General features: G+C 48.2%; 1 protein-coding gene across 9 annotated transcripts in view; it reads left to right on the plus strand.

Annotated features, from left to right (window-relative positions):
- The window catches only part of LOC133753420 (zinc finger protein 182), a 53,217-nt gene that overhangs the window by 8,676 nt on the left and 24,606 nt on the right, over nucleotides 1-19,935 (plus strand). For 5 of the 9 annotated variants that reach the window (XM_062184032.1, XM_062184035.1, XM_062184038.1 and 2 more), the window contains one exon: nucleotides 12,419-12,500. The exons of 3 other annotated variants lie outside the window; for them this stretch is intronic. In XM_062184032.1, coding sequence (XP_062040016.1) covers nucleotides 12,441-12,500 — 60 coding nt within the window. In that variant the 5' untranslated portion in view covers nucleotides 12,419-12,440. Of the gene's footprint in view, nucleotides 1-12,418; nucleotides 12,501-13,124; nucleotides 13,168-19,935 lie in introns of those variants that run through there. One more of the 9 variants, XM_062184040.1, reaches the window with a different exon arrangement.

Raw genomic sequence — 19,935 nt, forward strand, 5'->3', positions numbered from 1 at the left:
ATTGTTTGCAGCATTCCATTATTGTTATTTTACTGTGTATAGTTTCATTTCTTTTTTTTTTAAAGATTTATTTATTTAGTTGAAAGAATTACAGAGAGAAGGAGAGGCAGAGAGAGAGAGGTCTTCCACCCACTAGTTCACTCCCCAATTAACCGCAATGGCCGGTGCTGTGCTGATCTGAAGCTGGGAGCCAGGAACTTCCTCCAGGTCTTTCCACACCGGTACAGGGGCCCAAGGACTTGGGCCACCTTCTACTGCTTTCCCAGGCCATAGCAAAGAGCTGGATCGGAAGTGGAGCAGCCGGGACTTGAACCAGCACCCATATGGGATGCCGGCACTGGAGGCAGCAGCTTTACCTGCTGCATCACAGCACCGGCCCCAGTTTCATTTCTGATGTTGGTAACTTGTGTCTTCTCTTTCTATTCCCTGTGTCAGTATTGCTAAGGGTTTATCGATATTACTACCTTTTTCAAATAACCAACTTTGGGTTTCATTGATTTTTATTTTTATTTTTTGAATTTCATTGATTTCTTTTTGAGATTTATTTATTTGAAAGGCAAAGTTAGGGGCCGGAGCTGTGATGTAGCCAGTAAAGCCGCCACCTGCAGTGCCGGCATCCCATATGGGCGCCAGTTCGAGTCCTGACTGCTCCACTTCCAATCCAGCTCTCTGCCCAGCTCTCTGCTGTGGCTTGGGAAAGCAGTAGAAGATGGCCCAAGTGCTTGGGCCCCTGCACGCATGTGGGAGACCCGGAAGAAGCTCCTGGCTCCTGGCTTCAGATCGGCGCAGCTTTGGCCATTGCAGCCATCTGGGGAGTGAACCAGTGGATGAAAGACCTCTCTCGCTCTCTCTCTCTGCCTCTCTGTAACTCTGCCTTCAAATAAATAAAGAAATCTTTTTTTTTTAAAGGCAAAGTTAAATGGAGCGATAGAAAGAGATCTTCCAGCCATGGGTTAACCCCCAAATGGCCTCAGTGGCTGGGGCTGGGCCAGGCAGAAGCCAGGAGTCTCGAACTTCATCTGGGTCTCCCACGTATCTGCAGGGGCCAGGGGCACTTGGGCCATCCTCCACTGCTTTCCCGGGCACATTAGCAAGGAGCTGGATCGGAAATGGAGCAGCCTAGGCTTGAACGGCACTCATGTGGGATGCTGGCATCCCTGGTGGTGGCTTAACCTACTGTACTACAATGCTGGCCCCAAACTCTGGTGCTCATTGACTTCTATTTTTTTTAAAGATTTGCTTATTTATTTGAAAGAGTTACACAGAGAGAGAAGGAGAGCGGAGAGAGAGGTCTTCCATCAGCTGGTTCACTCTCCAATTGGCTACAACGGCCAGAGCTGCACTGATCCGAAGTCGGGAGCTAGAAGCTTCTTCCGGGTCTCCCACGTGGGTACAGAGGCCCAAGCACTTGGGTCCTCTTCCACTGCCTTCCCAGGCCTTAAGCAGAGAGCTGGATCAGAAGAGGAGCAGATGGGAGGCAAAATGTGGCCCATAGGAGATGCTGGTGCCCCAGGCGGAAGCTTAGTCCCCTATGCTATGGTGCTGGCTCCCCCGCCTTGTGTTTTAGTTGTCTTATGTTTTACATCTACATATGTTGAAACCCCTACTAGACAATGTTACAATTTTCTTTTTTTTTTTAAAAAGATTTATTTTATTTATTTGAAAGAGTTACAGAGAGGTAGAGAAAGAGAGAGAGAGGTCTTCCATCCGCTGGTTCACTCTCCAGATGGCCGCCAACGGCTGGAGCTGTGCCGATCTGAAGCCAGGAGCCAGGAGCCAGGAGCTTCTTCTGGGTCTCCCATGTGTGTGCAGGGGCCCAAGGACTTGGGCCATCTTCTACTGCTTTCCCAGGCCATAGCAGAGAGCTGGATCAGAAGAGGAGCAGCCGGGACTAGAACTGGTGCCCATATGAGATGCCGGTGCTTCAGGCCAGGGCTTTAACCTGCTGTGTCACAGTGCTGGCCCCATAGTTTTCTTTTAAAAAAAATTTATTTATTGGAAACTCAGAGTGAGATGGACACACACACACACACACACATATTGATCTTCCCTCTGCTGATTTACTCCCCAAATGCCCACAATAGCTGGAAGTAGGCCATGCCACCAGGAGCCAGGAAATCCATGTGGGTCTCCCACATAGGTGGTAGGGATCCAAGTACTTGGGCCATCATTGGCCTCCCAGGTGCATTAACAAAGCAGCTAGATCAGAAGTGCTGAGTTGTAGGGACTTTCACCAGGCATTCAGATATGGGATGTGGGCACCCCATACATTAGCTTAACCTCCTGCAATGGAGTGCCTGCTTCAGTGATAAAATTTTCATTTCAAACTGTCATGCATATTTTAAAGAACTTAAGAGGAAGGGCAGGTGGTGTGGTGTCGTGGGTTAAGCTGCCACTTGCCATGCCAGCATCCCATATCAGCACTGGGTTAAGTCCCAGCTACTCTACTTCTGATCCAGCTCCCTGCTAATGTGCTTGTAAAGGCAGTGGAACATTGTCCAAGTGCTTGGATCCTTGCCACCTACATGGGAGACTTTGATGGAGCTCCTGGCTTCTGTCTGGCCTGGCCCTAGTTGTTGTGACCATTTTCTTTGTCTCTCTCCATCACTGTGTCTTTCAAATAAATTTTTATTTGCTTCTGAAGGATTTTTTTTAACTTTTATTTAATAAATATAAATTTCCAAAGTACAACTTTTGGATTATAGTGGCTTTTTCCCCCAAAACCTCCCTTCCACCCACAACCATCCCATCTCCCACTCCCTCTCCCATCCCATTCTTCATTAAGATTCATTTTCAATTATCTTTATATACAGAAGATCAGTTTAGTATATACTAAGTAAAGATTTCAATGGTTTGCACCCACACAGAAACACAAAGTATAAAGTACTGTTTGAGTACTAGTTATACCATTAATTCACATAGTACAACACATTAAGGACAGAGATTCTACGTGGGGAGTAAGTGCACAGTGATTCCCATTGTTGATTTAACAATTGGCACTTACTTATGACATCAGTAATCACCCAAGGCTCTTGTCATGAGCTGCCAAGGCTATGGAAGTCTTTTAAGTTTGCCAACTCTGATCTTTATACAAGGTCATAGTCAAAGTGGAAGTTCTCTCCTCCCTTCAGAGAAAGGTACCTCCTTCTTTGATGACCTGTTCTTTCCACTGGGATCTCACTCGCAGAGATCTTTCATTTAGGTCATTTTTTTGCCACAGTGTCTTGGCTTTCCATGCCTGAAATACTCTCATGGGCCTTTTAGCCGGATCTGAATGCCTTAAGGGCTGATTCTGAGGCCAGTGTGCTGTTTAGGGCATCTGCCATTCTATGAGTCTGCTGTGTATCCCGCTTCCCATGTTGGATCGTTCTCCCCTTTTTAATTCTATCAGTTATTATTAGAGCAGACACTAGTCTTGTTTATGTGATCCCTGATCGGTGACAACTAACTGAGCACCTAAAAGGAAACCTGTAGAAGTGAAATGGACACTGTGAGAAACAATGACTTGATCAGCCCTTGACTTGACTGTCGAGGAACATTTTACTTTATTCCTTTTAGTATTTTTTGTTCTAATTAATACCATTGGTTGAACTCTTTACTTAACACACAATTATTCTTAGGTGTTTAAATTTAACTGAAAAGTGATCCTGGTTAAATATAAGAGTGGGAATAAGAGAGGGAGGAGATGTACAGTTTGGCACATACTCACTCGGACTTACCCCTAATGGTAGAGCTAGAAACATGCCAGGGGATTCCAAATCAATCCCAACAAGGTGGCATGTACCAATGCCATCTCACTAGTCAAAGTGATTAGTTTCAGTTCATAATTGATCATAAGGATAGGATTAAGTGTCAAAGGGGTCAAATAAATGTTTTTAAAGATTTATATATGTATTTGAAAGAGTTACAGAGAAGGACAGAGACAGAGATCGATCTTCCATCCGCTGGTTTGCTCCTCAAATAGCTGCAATGGATGGGGCTGGAGCAGGCCAAAGCCAGGAGCTTCTTTTGGATCTCCCATGTGGGTGCAAGGGCCCAAGTACTTCAGCCATATTCTGCTGCTTTCCCAGGTGCATTAAAAGGGAGCCGAATCTGAAGTGGAGCAGTCGGGACTCAAACTGGCACTCACTTAAGATGCCAGCATCACAGGCAGAGGTTTAACCTTCTATGCCACAGTGTTGGACCCCAAATAAATCTTTAAAAAGAGAACTCGGCCGGCGCCGCGGCTCACTAGGCTAATCCTCCGCCTTGCGGCGCCGGCACACTGGGTTCTAGTCCCAGTCGGGGCACCGGATTCTGTCCCGGTTGTCCCTCTTCCAGGCCAGCTCTCTGCTGTGGCCAGGGAGTGCAGTGGAGGATGGCCCAAGTCCTTGGGCCCTGCACCCCATGGGAGACCAGGAGAAGCACCTGGCTCCTGCCATCGGATCAGCGCCGTGCGCCGGCCGCAGCGCGCCAGCCGCGGCGGCCATTGGAGGGTGAACCAACGGCAAAAAGGAAGACCTTTCTCTCTGTCTCTCTCTCTCTCACTGTCCACTCTGCCTGTCAAAAAACAAAACAAAACAAAACAAAGAGAACTCAAGAAAGATAATCTATTTAGCCAAGTTTTTACCATTTCTGATAGTCTTCCTTAATTGTTGATGATTCAGATTTCTTTTTGCTATCAGCTGCCTGTTATTTCAGAGCAAGTCTGCCAGCAGCCCATTCTTAGTCTTCTTTCATTGACAGTCTATTTTATCTTCAGGCCTGAAGGAAATTTTCACTGCACATAGATTTCCTGGTGGAGTGTTCTTTTCTTTTGGCCCTTTGATAATATTCCACTTCTTTCTGAACTCCACGGTTTCTGATTCAAAATCCAATCATTGCAACGGTTGTCCCCTCAACAAGGAAGGTGGTGGTTTCCCCTTGTCCTCAGTTTTCAGCGATCTGGACCTCTTGAACCTATAGATTCATTTCTTTAGCCAAATTTGAGAAGTGATCAGAAATTAATTATTTTAATATTTTTTCTGTGCTACCCTCTTTCTCCTCTCCTTCTGAGACGCTGACAGCATGGATTTGGATCTTTTGATGTTGTCGCACAGATCCAGAAGCTCTCTTTTATTTTCAATGTTTTTTTAAAAATATTTTTCAGATTGATAATTTCTATTGATTACCTTGATGTTTGTTTACTCTTTTGTCCATTGCCTATTGTGCTATTGAGTCCATCCAATGGGGGTTTGTTTTAGACCTTGTCTTTTTCAGTTTTAGACTTTTCATTTGGTTTATCTTTATAACTTCTGTTTCTTTGGTGACACTTTGTTTTTCTGTTGATTCTCAGAGGGTTTGCCCTTCTTGTGGTGTTTTAATGACAGCTGCCTTAAAGACCCCCTCAAATAATTCCAACACCTATGGCACCTGGGTGTTAGTGCCTTTTCTCATGTGAATCGACATTTTACCAGTTGTTTGTATACCATAAACTTATAGATAGTGCTCTGGATATTTTGAGTATGATGTTACGAGATTCTGGGTTTTGTTTAAATCCATTGGAAAATGTTGCCATTTTTTGTTTGTCATAGACAATTGGCCCTGTGGAGTTCAGGCTGCAAATTCTAATCAAACTTTCTGTGTCTATGGTTTCTATGTCAGTTTAGTTTCCAAACCTTTATGGTGCCATTTGGACCTCCCTCTCCCCCCCCTCCCTCTCCCTCTCCCTCTCCCTCTCCCTCCCCTTCCTCTCTCTCTTCTCCTCCTACTTCCCTACCTCCTCCCCTCTCCCCCCTTTCCCCCTTCCTCTCCTCCCCCTCCCTTTCCCCATCCCTCTTCCCTTTCATCTCCCCCTCCCCCTCTTCCTGCTCCCTCTCCTTCTCTTCCCTCTCCTCCTCTTTCCTCTTGTGCCTCTCCCTCTCCTCCTCCTCTTTCTTTTCTCCTCCTCTCCCCCCTTCCCTCTCCCCATCCTTCTCCCTTCTCCCTCCCTCTCCCCACAACTCTTCCCCTCCCTCTTCCCCTCCTCCCTGCCCCCTCCTTCCTCTCCCTCTCCTCTCCTCCCTCTCCCCCATCCTTCTCCACCCTCTCCTCCCTCTCGCCCCTCCCCTACCCCTCTCCTCCTCTCTTCTTCCCCTTTCTCTGTCCTTCTCCCTCTTCCCTCCCCCACCTCCTCCCCTCCCTCTCCTCCTCCCCTCCCTCTCCTCCTCCCCTCCCTCTCCTCCTCCCCTCCCTCTCCTCTTTCTCCCCTTCCCCCCTCCCTCTCTTCCTCCCTCTTCTCTTCCCCCTCCCCCTTCTGTTCCCTCTCCCCCTCACTTGCTGTTCCCTCTCCCCCTTCCACTCCCTCTTCCCTTCCCTCTCCTCCCTCTGCCCCCTTCCTTCCTGTCCCCTCCCTTCTCTCCCTCCCTCTCCTCTTCCCTCTCCTCCCTCTCCCCTTCCCTTCCCTTCCTCTTGCCCTCCCCTTCATTTCCCCTCCCTCTTCCCCCTCCTCCCTCTTGCCCTCCTTCTCCCTCTTCCCTCCCTGTCCTCCCTCCCGCCTTTCCCCTCCCTCTCCCCCTCCTTCTCTCTCTTCCCTCTCCCCCTCCATCTCCTCCCCATCCTTCTCCTACTCACTCTCCTCCCCCTCCCTCTCCCCTCCTTCTCCTCCCTCTCCCTTCCCTCTCCCCCTTCCTCTCCTCCCTCTCCCCCTTTCCTCTACCTCTCCTCTCACTCCTCCCCTCCCCTCCCCCCTCTTTCCTTTTCCCCTCCTTTTCCTCCCTCTCCCCTTCCCCTTCCCTCTCCCCCTCTGCTCCCCTCTCTTTCCTCTCCCCTTCCCTCTCCTCCCTTCCCTCTCCCTCTCTTCCCCCTCCCCTTCCCCTCCTCCTCCCTCTCCTCCTCACCCCTCCCCTTCCTCCCCCTCCCTTTCTCCCTTTCTCTCTCCTCCCTCTCCCCCTTTTCCTCCCCCTCCCTCTCCCTCCTCTCCCTCTCCCACTTCTCCCTCTCTCTCCCCCCTACCCTCCCCCCTCCTTCTCCCTCTCCTCCCTCTACTCCCTTTCTCCCTCCCTCCTCCCCTTCCTTCTCTTCCTTTTTCCCTCTCTCCCCTTCTTCTCCTCCTCTTCTTTTTTTTTTTTTTGACAGGCAGAGTGGACAGTGAGAGAGAGACAGAGAGAAAGGTCTTCCTTTGCCGTTGGTTCACCCTCCAATGGCCGCCACGGCTGGCGCACTGCGCTGATCCGAAGGCAGGAGCCAGGTGCTTCTCCTGGTCTCCCATGGGGTGCAGGGCCCAAGGACCTGGGCCATCCTCCACTGCACTCCCGGGCCATAGCAGAGAGCTGGCCTGGAAGAGGGACAACCGGGACAGAATCCAGCGCCCCGACCGGGACTAGAACCCGGTGTGCCGGCGCCGCTAGGCGGAGGATTAGCCTGTTGAGCCACGGCGCTGGCCTCTCCTCCTTTTCTCTCTGTGTGAGTGTGTGAATGTGTGAATGTGTGAATGTGTGAGTGTGTGAGTGTGTGTGTGTGTGTGTGTGTGTGTGAGAGAGAGAGAGAGAGAGAGAGAGAGAGAGAGAGAGACAGAGACACCAACTAATTCTTCAGCCATTCTGAGATGTAGGCAGTGGTCCATCCCTTACTTCAGTTCTCAAATTATTTGCTTTTCTGTTTAGGATTAGATCTACCCATTCACAGCTTGAAGATAAGCCCAGGAGTTGACCTATGATTTTGTGGGGTTCTTTTCCTGAACTTCTCCCCTCCATGATTTCTTTTCTACTTTTGATTTCCTTTCAGTACCGCCTGTTCCCTCCCTTTTACAGACACATGGGGCTTAACTTAGGCTGCTGTGCTGCACTTTCCCCAGCTGTGTCCGTGGATAGGAACAAGTGGCAGATTAGCAGAGAAAAGAATGAAATTTCCACCCTCTTAGAAGCATAGTGTCTCCAAAAAGAGGAAGATTCTCTTCCCTCTGGATTTATTTTTTTAAAATTATCTTATTTGAGGATGGGGAGGAGAAAGAAAGAGAGAGAGAGAGAGAGAGAGAGGGAGAAAGAGGGAGAGGGAGAGAGAGAGAGAGAGAGAAAGAGAGAAAGACAGACAGACAAAGAAATTTCATCTACTGGTCCATTCCTCAAATGCCCACATTGACTGAGGCTGGGCCAGGCGAAAGCCTGAAGCTGGAAGCTTAATCCAAGTCTCCCATGTGAGTGATGGGGACCGAAGTACCTGGGCTGTCACATGCTACCTCCTAGAGTGTGCGTTGTCAGGAAGCCGGAATTTGGAGCAGAGCTGGAACTTGAATCCAGGTACTCCAATGTGGGACGTGGGCATCCCAACTGGAGTGTTAACTGGTAGGCCGAATACCTTCCCTCTGGCTTTTGGGAGACAATTGGGCTCCATTTGTGTTCTTGTTCTTGCTCTTACTGCTGCTGGATTTTCTGCTGTCTGGGATATTCTCTCAAGACATGACTACATTGTGGTGTAGCAGATTGAGCTGCTGCTTGCAATGCCAACATCCCATATCGGAATGCCTCTTTAAGTCCTGGCTCTGCCACTTCCAATCGAGCTCCCTGCTAACGCACCTAGGAAGGCAGGGGAAGAAAGTCCAAGGCCAGAGAACAAGTGGCAAACTCACAGTCTCTCTGGTGGTACTTTAAATTCCGGCTTTTCCCCCTGATCAGCCTGCTACTTTTTGAAATAACTTTTCAGAAACATCACGTCACCACTTCGTGTGTTCTGTCTAGGTTTTATAACTCTATTCAGTGGGAGAGATAGGATGGAATGTGCTTACTCCATCTTGGAACCTCGTAGCCTGATGCTGTCCTACACTCCGCAGCCCACAGGAACTAAGATCCCTGGGTGTGTGCCTCTGTGCTGCAGCTGCTGGGTACCATTCTGCCACCTCAGCTGCTGCTTAGCACCAACATTGGGGGCTTCTCCCAAGCCCTAATGGCACTGTCACTGAGCTGCCACACAGATGTGGCAAGCAGTGGGATGGTTGGCTGTGGGTTCACATGTCTTTTTAAACAAATTCTTGTTTCATCAGGCTGTCTCTGATGCCTAGCGTTTTCTCGTCTCTCTTTTTTTAAAGATTTATTTAATTGAAAGAGTTATTAGAGAAGGAGAGGGAGAGGTAGGGGTAGGGGTAGGGGGAGAGGGAGAGAGAGAGAAAGAGAGAGAGAGGGAGGGGGAGAGGGGGAGAGAGAAAGAGAGGTCTTCCATCCTCTGGTTCACTCTCCAAATGGCTGCAGTGGCCAGACCTGCACTGATCTGAAGCCAGGAGCCAGGAGCTTCCTGCAAGTCCCCAACGTGGGTGCAGGGGCCCAAGGACTTGGACCATATTCTGCTTTCCCAGGCCGTAGCAGAGAGCTGGGTCGGAAGTGGAACAGCTGAAACTCGAACCAGCACCCATATGGGATGTCGCACTGCAGGCGTGCTATGCCACAGTGCTGGCCCATCTCTTCTGCTCTTAAAAAAGAAATAGAAACCTTTTTCATTACACATAGAGCACTTGCACCTTACAAAAATCCAAGCAAGTCAAGACTATAATAGGAATGTGAATGTAAAAACCCATTGTCATCTGGAGAGGATTCATCTTCAAGGTTTGATAAATGTTGCCTGGGAAGTTTGTCTTTTATATATATATAACCCTTACTAATGCTCTTTCCCTCCATCCTTACCTTTGATTTCCTTTCTCCCCCTTATGTATTTATATCTAATTAGTCATTTTTCTGTTCTTTCCATTTTCCTCCTATCCTTCCTAATGTTTCTGAATTCACTCTTTTACCTCTACTTTTGTGTTAGAAGAACTTTGTTGTGGTTGGCTTTGTGGTGTAGCTGGTAAAGCTGCTGCCTGGGATGCCAGCATCCCATATGGGTGCCTGTTTGCATCCTGCTTGCCCCACTTCCCAACCAGCTCCCTGTTAATGGCCTGGGAAAGCAGCAGAAGATGGCCCAATGTTTGGGCTCCTGTACCCATGTGGGAGACCTGGACAAAGCTCCTGGCTTCAGGCTTCATCTTGACCAGCCCTGGCTGTTACAGCCACCTGGGGAGTGAACCAGTAGATGGAAAATTGCTCTGTTTCTCCTGCTCTCTCTGCAATTCTACCTTTCAAATACATACATACATACATACAGGGGTCGGTGCTGTGGCTTAGTGGATAAAGCCAGCGCCTGCAGTGTTGGCATCCCATGTGGGCACCGGATCGAGTCCCAGCTGCTCCACTTCTGATCCAGCTCTCTGCTATGGCCTGGGAAAGCAGTAGAAGATGGCCCAAGTCCTTGGGCCCCTGAACCCACTTGGGAGACCCAGAAGAAGCTCCTGGCTTCAGATCGGTGCAGCTCTGGCTATTGTGGCCAGTTGGGGAGTGAACCAACAGATAAAAGACTTCTCTCTCTGCCTCTGCCTCTCTCTAACTCTGCTTTTCAAATAAATATTTTTTTAAAAAAATACATATATACATACATCTTTTAAAAAAAGAACAACTTTGTTTAGGCAATTTTTAAGGGTAGGTCTGCCAATGACAAGTTTTTTGTTTTCCTTCATCACAAATGTTTTGATTTCCCCTTCATTTGTGAAGGATGACTTTGCCAGAGAGAAAATTTGTGATTGACAGTTGTTTCCTTCAGCTCTTAGAAAATACATATTATGCCTCTTCTCTCTGGTTTCCTCAGTTTCTGGTGAGAGATCTGCTGTCATTGAAAGTGTTTTTTACATATAGATAATTCATTGTTTCTCTATGACTGCTTTCAGGATTGTTTTGTTCACCTTTAGTTTTTAGAAATTTAATTTTGACATGGATTGGCACAGATTTTTTTTTAAAGATGTATTTATTTTTACTTGAAAGAGTTACACAGAGAGAAGGAGAGACAGAGAGAGGTCTTCCATCTGCTGATTCACTCCCCAATTGGCCGCAATGGCTGGAGCTGCGCCAATCCGGAGCCAGGAGCTAGGAGCTTCTTCAGGTCTCACACGCGTGCGCAGGGGCCCAAGGGCTTGGGTGATCTTCTGCTTTCCCAGGCCATAGCAGAGAGTTGGGTCAGAAGTGGAGCAGCCGGGACTCGAACCGGCGCCCATATGAGATGCCGGCGCTGTAGATGGCAGCTTTACCTGCTATGCCACAGCGCTGGCCCCAGGCACAGATTTCTTTGGGTGTATCCTATTTTGAGTTTGTGCGGCACCTTGAATTTTTAGGTTTATGTCTTTTACCAAATTTGGCACATTTTCAGCCTTTATTTCTTTGCTGTTAGCTACATTCCATTTCTCCTCTCCTGGTACATTAGTGATTTGAATATTGGTCTTTTGTTGATCTATTGTTCTCTGAGATTGTTAATTTTTTTTCAAACCTGTTTTTTTTCGCAATGTGTAAATTATTCTTTTTTTTTTTTAAAGATTTATTTGAGGAGCAGAGTTATATATAGAGAGATCTTTCATCTGTGGTTCATTCTCCAAATTGCCACAATTGCCAGGGCTGGGCAAGGCTGAAGCCAGGAGCCTGGAACTCCATCTTGGTCTCCCATGTGGGTGGCAGGGCCCAAACACTTGGACCATGTTGCACTGATTTCTCAGGTGCATTAGCAGGAAGCTGGATTGGCACTGGAGCAGCCAGGACTTGAGCCTGCCTGCCTATGGGATGTCAGCATCACAGGCAATAGCTTAACCTTTTGTGCACAATGCTGGCCCCAGGTTAAGTAAAATCTGTCTTGTTGTTCACTGAGTCCTTTGTCATCTCCACTAAACTATTGAGCCCATTCAGTGAGTTTTTAGTATACTTACTGTACTTTTTCATTTTTATAATGTCCATTTGGTTCTCTTATTTCATGACTCCTATTTCTGTGTTGAGATTTTCAGTTTTTATTTATCTTAGAATTTTTAATTGTTGAAACATTTTTATGTTGGCTGCTTTATTTATTTTAAAGGCAGAGTTAGAGAGAGAGGGAGGTATTTCCATACACTGGTTCACTCCCCAATTGGTCATAATGGTTGGGCTGGGCCAGGTGGAAGCCCTGGAGCTTGGAACTCCATCTGGGTCTCTCATATGGGTGACAAGGGCCCAAGCACTGGACCATCCTCCATTGACTTCCCAGGTATATTAGCAGGGAGCTGGATCAGAAGTGGAGCAGCCGAGACTTGAACTCATGCTCGTGTGGGCTGTTGGCATTGCAGGCAGCAGCTGAGCCTACTGTACCATGACACTGGTCCCTGCTTTAATCTTTATAAGATGTTATGGGCAGAATTGTGTTCCCCCCCAAATTTGTTTGTGGACATCATGATTAGTGCAGACACCACACTTAAATGGCCCAGTCCCACAAGACTGTCTCCATTTCGGATGTCAGCCCCAAGTGGGGTTACCCAGGCTTCCTGAACTTCTGCTCAGTCAACTACAAATTCAAGTGTTATCACACACCCGTTTCAGTTTCAATAATTTGGTGGAACACTTCCTAGAACTCAGGAAACTGTTTTACTTACTCTTACTGGTTTATTATAAAGGAAACAACTCAGGAGCGATCAAATGGAAGAGATGTATAGAGCGAAGTCTACGGCAGGGACAGAGCTTCCATGTCTTCTCAAGGTGCGGTGCCCTCGCAGAACTTGGATAGGTTCACAACCCTGGATGCTAACCCTCTCATTTGGGGGTTTTTCTGGAGGTTCCATTCCATAGGCCTAATTGATCAAATCGCTGGCCATTTGGTGGGGATCCCAATCTCTTGGCCCTCTGCCCTCCCCAGAGGTCTGGGAGTATGACTGAAAGTTTCCATTCTGTAATGGTGGGTCTGGTTTTTCTGGTGACCAGCTCTCATCTTGAAACTCTCTAGGGGCGCTATAAATCATATCATTAGCATAGAAAATATAAATTGTAAAGGTTTTGGGAGTTCAATGCCAGGAACTAAGGGCAAAACCCAAGTAACTTTTTTTGTTATACTACAGAATGTTGAGTTTTTTACCTGATTCGGTCTCAGGGTCTCTCTCACAAGAGTGGCTATAAACGCTAGCTTTGCTGTGATGGGGCTCCAGAGGATGTGGTTTTGGGTGTTTACAGTGTGCCTTTCACATGACACTTTATCCTCGGGGACAGCCTAATGCCTAAGTGTCTGACCTGTGACTGGGTGTTCCTCCCACAGGGAACTGGTTTATACTGGCCGATATCCTGTGGCTCTTGTCTGACTCGTCTCCGGTTTATTCCTGCCAGCATACCTACTCTCTAGGAAAGCCAAGATCTGGGAAGAAGTTGGCTTCAGGTGTGCCAGTCAGGCGAAGGAGAAGGCAGTTCAACAAAAGCCATGAAGAAACACAGTGTATTACTTATGATTCCAGGGAGAGAAAGGGAGGTTTCGAGATCTGTGGGTTATCATTGCCTCAATGGGTCCAGAGTGTTACCTTAGATGGGTTTCCCTGGGGGTGTTATTTTTTAAGGTTAGTTTATTTATTTGAAAGGCAAAGTTACAGCAGGGAAGGGGGGCAAAGACAGAGATCTTCCATCCACTGGTTCACTCCCCAAATGGTCACAACGTCTGAGGCTTGGGAATATCCGAAGCCAGGATCCAGGAGCTCTGGGTCTCCTACGTCAGTGGTAGGGGCCCAGGGGCTTGGGCCATGTTCTGCTGCTTTCCCAGGTGCATTAGAAGGGAGCTGGATTGCAAGTGGAGCAGCCAGGACTTGAACCGGCACCAGCTTGTGATGCTGGCACCACAGGCAGTGGTTTCACTCACTAGGACACAGCACCAGTCCTGGGGGAGTTCTAACAGTGGGTTTAAAGGAAGCAGGCCAAGTTCCCTGGAATCATACTGTGACTGAGAGAGTATGTAAGTTAGTTTTTGGGGGTTACTACAATAAACTACCTGAGGTGACTTTTTATATTATATAAAGAGAAAAGGCTTATTTAGCTCACAGCTATGGAGTTTCAAGTCCAAAATTTGGCAGCCTCCTTGGCTTGGTGTTTAGTGAAGGTGGTGGGTAACAGTGGCGAGGGATTTACAGAGGACCACATGGTGAGCCAGGAAGAAGAGCAAGTATTTAGTCTCAATCTTTTGTTTTTATAACTCTTGTGGAGACTGATGGCACGTCCCCAGTGACTGATGGACTTCCCAGTAGGTCCCAGCTCCAAACACTATTACCTGTTAATATGACTTCAGGTTTTAGAGTCCTGTATGAATTCTTGGGCCAAATCATATTCAGACCATAGCAGGTGGTTGCTGCAGGGTATCTGCACTGTCCATGTAGGGGGTGAATGTCTACAAGGCGAGTTGGGTAGTTTGTATCTAGCTGTCCCCAAGGGAGGTGGTCATGAGTAGGTGGCATATAAGACATAATTGGATTGAACAGATTGAGGAACTGGGTGGAGGCAGAGACCTGGAGACTGGGTCAAGGATGACTGAGCCCTGCCTCTGATGTAAGTCCAACATATATCCAAAGTAGATGCCAAAGCAACATACAGTTATGGGAATTCAGTACATAGGGAACAAATAGTGCTTCCTGGGCTGGGGGCTTGTGATGTCCAGATGTCTCGCTGCTGGATCTGCAGGGTGCCTGGTGTCTCGGGGTTCTTTGACCAGCAGGGATAAGAACATTTCTCAGCTGGCTGGGTGCTTGTGTGGGGATCCACCGTCAGTGGTGTCTGACTGCCAGACATTCTCTGGTTGAGTGGAGAAGAAGAACACTCTCCTTGCTGGCTTATTGCCAGCGGGGCTCCTGAGCAGTCTCCTTTGCTGGTGGCACGGTTTGGTGTTGCTGGAGGGACTCTTGTTGAGTTGGGGGCAGACCAAGACTACCCAGGCTGCTTTCTGTTGCTGGGTTGGGGGTTTAGAGAAGTTGTTGGTTCCCTAACCAGTTTGCTTTCTGGTTTCCTCCTTTTGGAATTGTCTTTTGGCTGTGTCTTGCATTACTTCCAGGGTTTGTCATCGTGCTTAATGGGGAAGAGGAGGGAGAGGTGTCTGTGCCATTGTGTCCAGGCTAGAAATCTACTGTTTCTATCTAACCTCTCTTTTGAAACAAGGCGTGTAAAGGTACGTGTTGCCAACTGTGGTTTTCATTCAGTGTAACTTGATGAATACCTACTGAGTAACTCAAGTGTGGGTATCTTTGTGCATCAGACTAGACAATGGTCTTTTCTTTTTGAACAACTGCACATAATTATTGCACAGGTTGAGCATCCCTAATCTCCAAATCCAAAATCTAAATACTCCCAAATCCAACTTTTTGAGGGCTAATATAATGCCACAAGTGGAAAATTCCACGCTTGACCTCCTTTGACGGGTCACATCAAAACACAGACACACTAAAAGTGTTCCATCAAATTACCTTCAGGCTATGTACGTAAGGTGTATATGAAACTTAAATAAGTTTCTTTATTTTTTAATGATTTATTTATTTATTTGAAAGAGATACACTGAGGGAAGGAGAGGCAGAGAGAGAGAGAGAGAACTTTCATCTGCTGGTTCACTCTCCAAATGGCCACAATGGGCGGAGCTGTGCTGATCCGAAGCCAGGAGTCAGGAGCTTCTTCCGGGTCTCCCATGCGGGTGCAGGGGCCCAAGGAGTTGGGCCATCTTCTACAGCTATCCCAGGCCATAGCAGAGAGCTGGATCAGAAGAGGAGCAGACGGGACGCAAACTGGCGCCCGGTTGGGATGCCAGCACTGCAGGTGGTGGCTTTACGCGCTACGCCACAGCACTGGCCCCTAGACTGATCTTGATGCCTAGATCTGCCTTCTGACTCTGGGACTCCAGCCTCCAACTTGGGTGGACCCTGGTAGGCCTTCGTGATAGCTTATATAATTTGGTTCTAGCCACCGTGTGGAAGACCTGGATTGAATTCCTCCTAGTGCTTGGCTTCAAGCCATTGTAGGCATATGGGGAGTAAATCAGGGATGGGAGCACTATGTCTACCTTTATCTCTGTCTTGTAGACAAATTCATTTTCTTTGTTCTTAGAAACATCTAGAGGTCTCTGGAATCCTACCGTCAGGAACTCAGAATCCATTCAGAGCCTTTGGATCTGCAACAGGAGAGTCACAGGGCCTGGAATTTCTGTGCGCACACTAGGGTGGTGATGCACGTTCCACGAGGAGTCTGTTTCCCAGCTTCTGAGGTGTCCCAGCGGCCTCCTAAGGTCTCCTCCAGGGAGGGAAGTCCACAGAGCTGCAGAGGCCGAGCCACCTGGGGCCTCTCAGCAGCAGAGACGGGAAACATTTTTAAAATGGCTGCATTTTTAAAACAAGATTTATTTATTTGAAAATAAGAGTTACAGAAGAGAGGTGTGGGGAGACAGAGATCATCCATCTGCTGGCTTACTCCCCAGATGGCCGCCAGGGCTGGGCCAGGCCAGGCCAAAGCCAGGAGCTTCTTCCAGGTCTCTCACATGGCTGGCAGGGGCCCAGATACTTGGGCCATCCTCTGCTGCTTTCCCCAGTGCATTAGCAGGGAGCTGGATCAGAAGTGGAGCAGCTGGGACACGAACTAGTGTCCATATGGGATGCCAGTGTTGCAGTGTGGTTTTACCCACTGTGCCACAACACTGGCTCTGTTGCCTGCGTCCTTGAGGGGACATTACTGTAGGACAAGTTCCTATAACTGGAATTTCTGAAGGGAATAAATTGGTTTAAATTTTAAGAGGAATTGCCAAATTCCCTTCTAATAAAACGTAACAAGGTCATTCCTCCCAGTAGTGCAGCAGGAACAGCTGTTTCTGACTACTGTCAACCCCCCTTGTCTGTGGGTTTCACGTCTATGTATTTAACCGGCTGTGGATCAGTTTTTTTTTAAATTGTGTCTATGTTGAATGCATACAAGCTAGTTATTATCCCCTAAACAGTACAGTATAACAGCTTATATTGTGTTAATGAAGTAATCTGAAGATGATTTAGTGTATAAAGAAGGGGCCAGAGCTGTGGCACAATGGGTTAGGGCCCCAGCCTGCAGCACTGGCATCCTATATGGGCGCTGGTTCTAGTACCAGCTGCTCCTCTTCCAATCCAGCTCTCTGCTACGGCCTGGGAAAGCAGTGGAAGATGGCCCAAGTCCTTGGGCCCCTGTACCCACATAAGAAAACCAGAAGAAGATCCTGGCTTTGGATAAGCTCAACTCTGGCCATTGCAGCCATTTGGGGGAGTAGATGGAAGACCTCGCTCTCTCTGGCTCTACCTCTCTCTGTAAATTTCAAATAAATACAATAAATCTTTTTTTTTGACAGAGTGGACAGTGAGAGAGAGAGAGACAGAGAGCAAGGTCTTCCTTTGCCGTTGGTTCACCCTTCAATGGCCGCCGCTGCCGGCACACTGTGGCTGGCGCATGGCGCTGATCTGAAGCCAGGAGCCAGGTGCTTCTCCTGGTCTCCCATGCAGGTGCAGGGCCCAAGGACTTGGGCCATCCTCCACTGCACTCCCGGGCCATAGCAGAGAGCTGGCCTGGAAGAGGGGCAATGGGGACAGAATCCAGCGCCCCGACCGGGACTAGAACTCGGGGTGCCGGCGCCACAGGCAGAGGATTACCCAAGTGAGTCCTGGTGCCGGCCACAATAAATCTTTTAAAAAGAGTATAAGGGGAGAATGTGTGTAGGTTTTTTACACATTCTGTGCTGTTTTCTGTAAGGGACTTGAGCATCCTTGGATTTTGGCATCCTAAGGGGCCCTGGACCAATCCCTGTATTGTCCCCAAAAGTATGTATTATAATTGTATTTATTTTTTAGAGGTTTTGTTTATTTATTTGAGAGTGACTTTACCTGCTATGCCGCAATGCTGGCCCCCTATTAATTTTTTTAATATTATTTATTTGAAAGTACAGAGTTACACAGAGAAGGAGAAGCAGAGAGAGAGGTCTTCCATCTGCTCGTTCACTTCCCAATTGGCCGCAATGGCTGGAGCCTCACCAATCCGAAGCCAGGAGCCAGGAGCTTCTTCTAGGTCTCCCACATGGGTGCAGGGGCCCAGGCACTTGGGCCATCTTCCACTGGTTTCCCAGGCCATAGCAGAGAGCGGAATCGGAAGTGGAGCAGCCGGGACTCAAACTGGCACCCGTATGGGATGCTGTCCTGCAGGTGACGGCTTTACCCGCTATGCCACAGCACTGGCCCCTTAATTTAAAAAAAAATATTTCAAAGAGTTCCAGAGAGAGAGAGAGAGAGAGAGATCGATCGATCGATCGATCTATATGCTGGTTCACTCCCCAAATGGCCACAACAGCCAGAGTTGATCCAGGCCAAAGCGAGCTTAACCTACTGCACCACCATGCCAGCCCCTAAATTATTTTTAAAATACATAACTACAGGGGCCAGTGCTGTGGTGGGTAAAGCCACCACCTGCAGTGCCAGCATCCCATATGGGCACCGGTTTGAGTCCTGGCTGCTCCACTTCTAATCCAGCTCTGCTATGGCCTAGGAAAGCAGTACAAGGTGGCCCAAGTGCTTGGGCCCCTGCACACACATGGGAGACCCGGAAGAAGCTCCTGGCTTCAGATCAGCACAGCTCCGGCCATTGTGGCCATTTGGGGAGTGAACCAGCGGATGGAAGACCCCCCCCCCCTCTCTCTGCCTCTCCTTCTCTCTCTGTGTACCTCTCACTTTCAAATAAATAAGTAAATATTTTAAATATATATATATATATATAAAACTACAAAATATAAAACCTCTTTTTCAAGTCCAAATAAATAAGTCCAAAGACAAATAGCAAACAGCGTAAGAAATTATTGCAATATATAGTGCAAGAAAAGGGTTCATATCCTTGATCTATAAGGAACTTATTTTAAGATTTTATTTATTTATTTGAGAGGTAGAATTACAGAAAGAGAGAGGGAGAGACAGAGAGGTCTTCCATCTGCTGGCTCACTCCCAAAGTGGCCACAGCGGCCACAACTGGGCCAGGCCAAAGCCAGGAGCTTCCTCGGGTTTCCCATGGGGTGCAGAGGCCCAAGCACTTGGGTCATCCTCTCCTGCTTTCCCACACCACTAGCAGAGAGCTGGACTGGAAGAGGAGCAGCTCAGACAAAGACTGGCAACCATATGGGATGCTGACAACACGGGCGGAGACTTAGCCTACTATGCCACAGCACTGGCCCCTACAAGGAACTCTTAAAAATCAAGGTGAGGGGCCAACACTGTGGTGTAGCAGGTTAAGCCACCGCCTGTGGTGCCGGCATCCCATAGGAGTGCCAGTTGGAGACCCGGCTGCTCCAATTCTGATCCAGCTCTATGCGATGGCCTGGGAAAGCAGTAGAAGATGGCCCAAGTCCTTGGGCCCCTGCACCCACGTGGGAGACCTGGAAGAATCTCCTGGCTCCTGGCTGCGGATTGGCGCAGCTCTGGCCGCTGCGGCCACTTGGGGAGTGAACTAGCGGGTGGAAGACCTTTCTTTCTCTCTGCCTCTCTTTCTCTCTCTGTGTAACTCTCACTTTCAAATAAATAAATCTTTTTAAAAAATCAAGGTTAAAGGGGCTGGCATTGGGGTGTATTAGGCTAAGTTTCTGCCTGTGATGCTGGCATCCCATATAGGCACCAGTTCACTTCCATCGACTGGTTCACTCGTAAGCTGCTGTCTGTGATGCTAGCATCCAGTGGGTGCACTGGTTCAAGTCCAAGATGCTCCATTTTGATCCAGCTCCCTGCTAATTTGCCTGGGAAAGCAGCAGAAGATGGCCCAAGTGTGTGGGCCCCTGCAACCAACAAGGGAGAGGTAGATGGAGTTCCAGGCTCTTGGCTTCAGCCTGGCTCAGACCTGACCAACCATTTTGGCCATTTGTGGAGTGAACCAGTGAGTGGAGGATCACTTTGTCTCTCTCTGTAACTCTGCCTTTCAAATAAGTAAATCTTCATAAAAACATTTTTAACAGGCAGAGGGAGTGAGCAAGCACTCTCATCTGGTTCGTGCCCCGAATGTCTGAAATGGCCCAAAGCCAGACGAGACTGAATCTAGGAGCTCAGAACTCAGTCCAGGTCTTCCATGTCGTGTGGCAGGGACCCAAGAGCTTGAGCCATCACCTGCTGCCTCCCTGAGTGTGCATCAGCAGGAAGCTAGAATC

The sequence above is a fragment of the Lepus europaeus genome, chromosome X (genome assembly GCF_033115175.1).
Source record: "Lepus europaeus isolate LE1 chromosome X, mLepTim1.pri, whole genome shotgun sequence".
Lineage (NCBI taxonomy): Eukaryota > Metazoa > Chordata > Mammalia > Lagomorpha > Leporidae > Lepus > Lepus europaeus.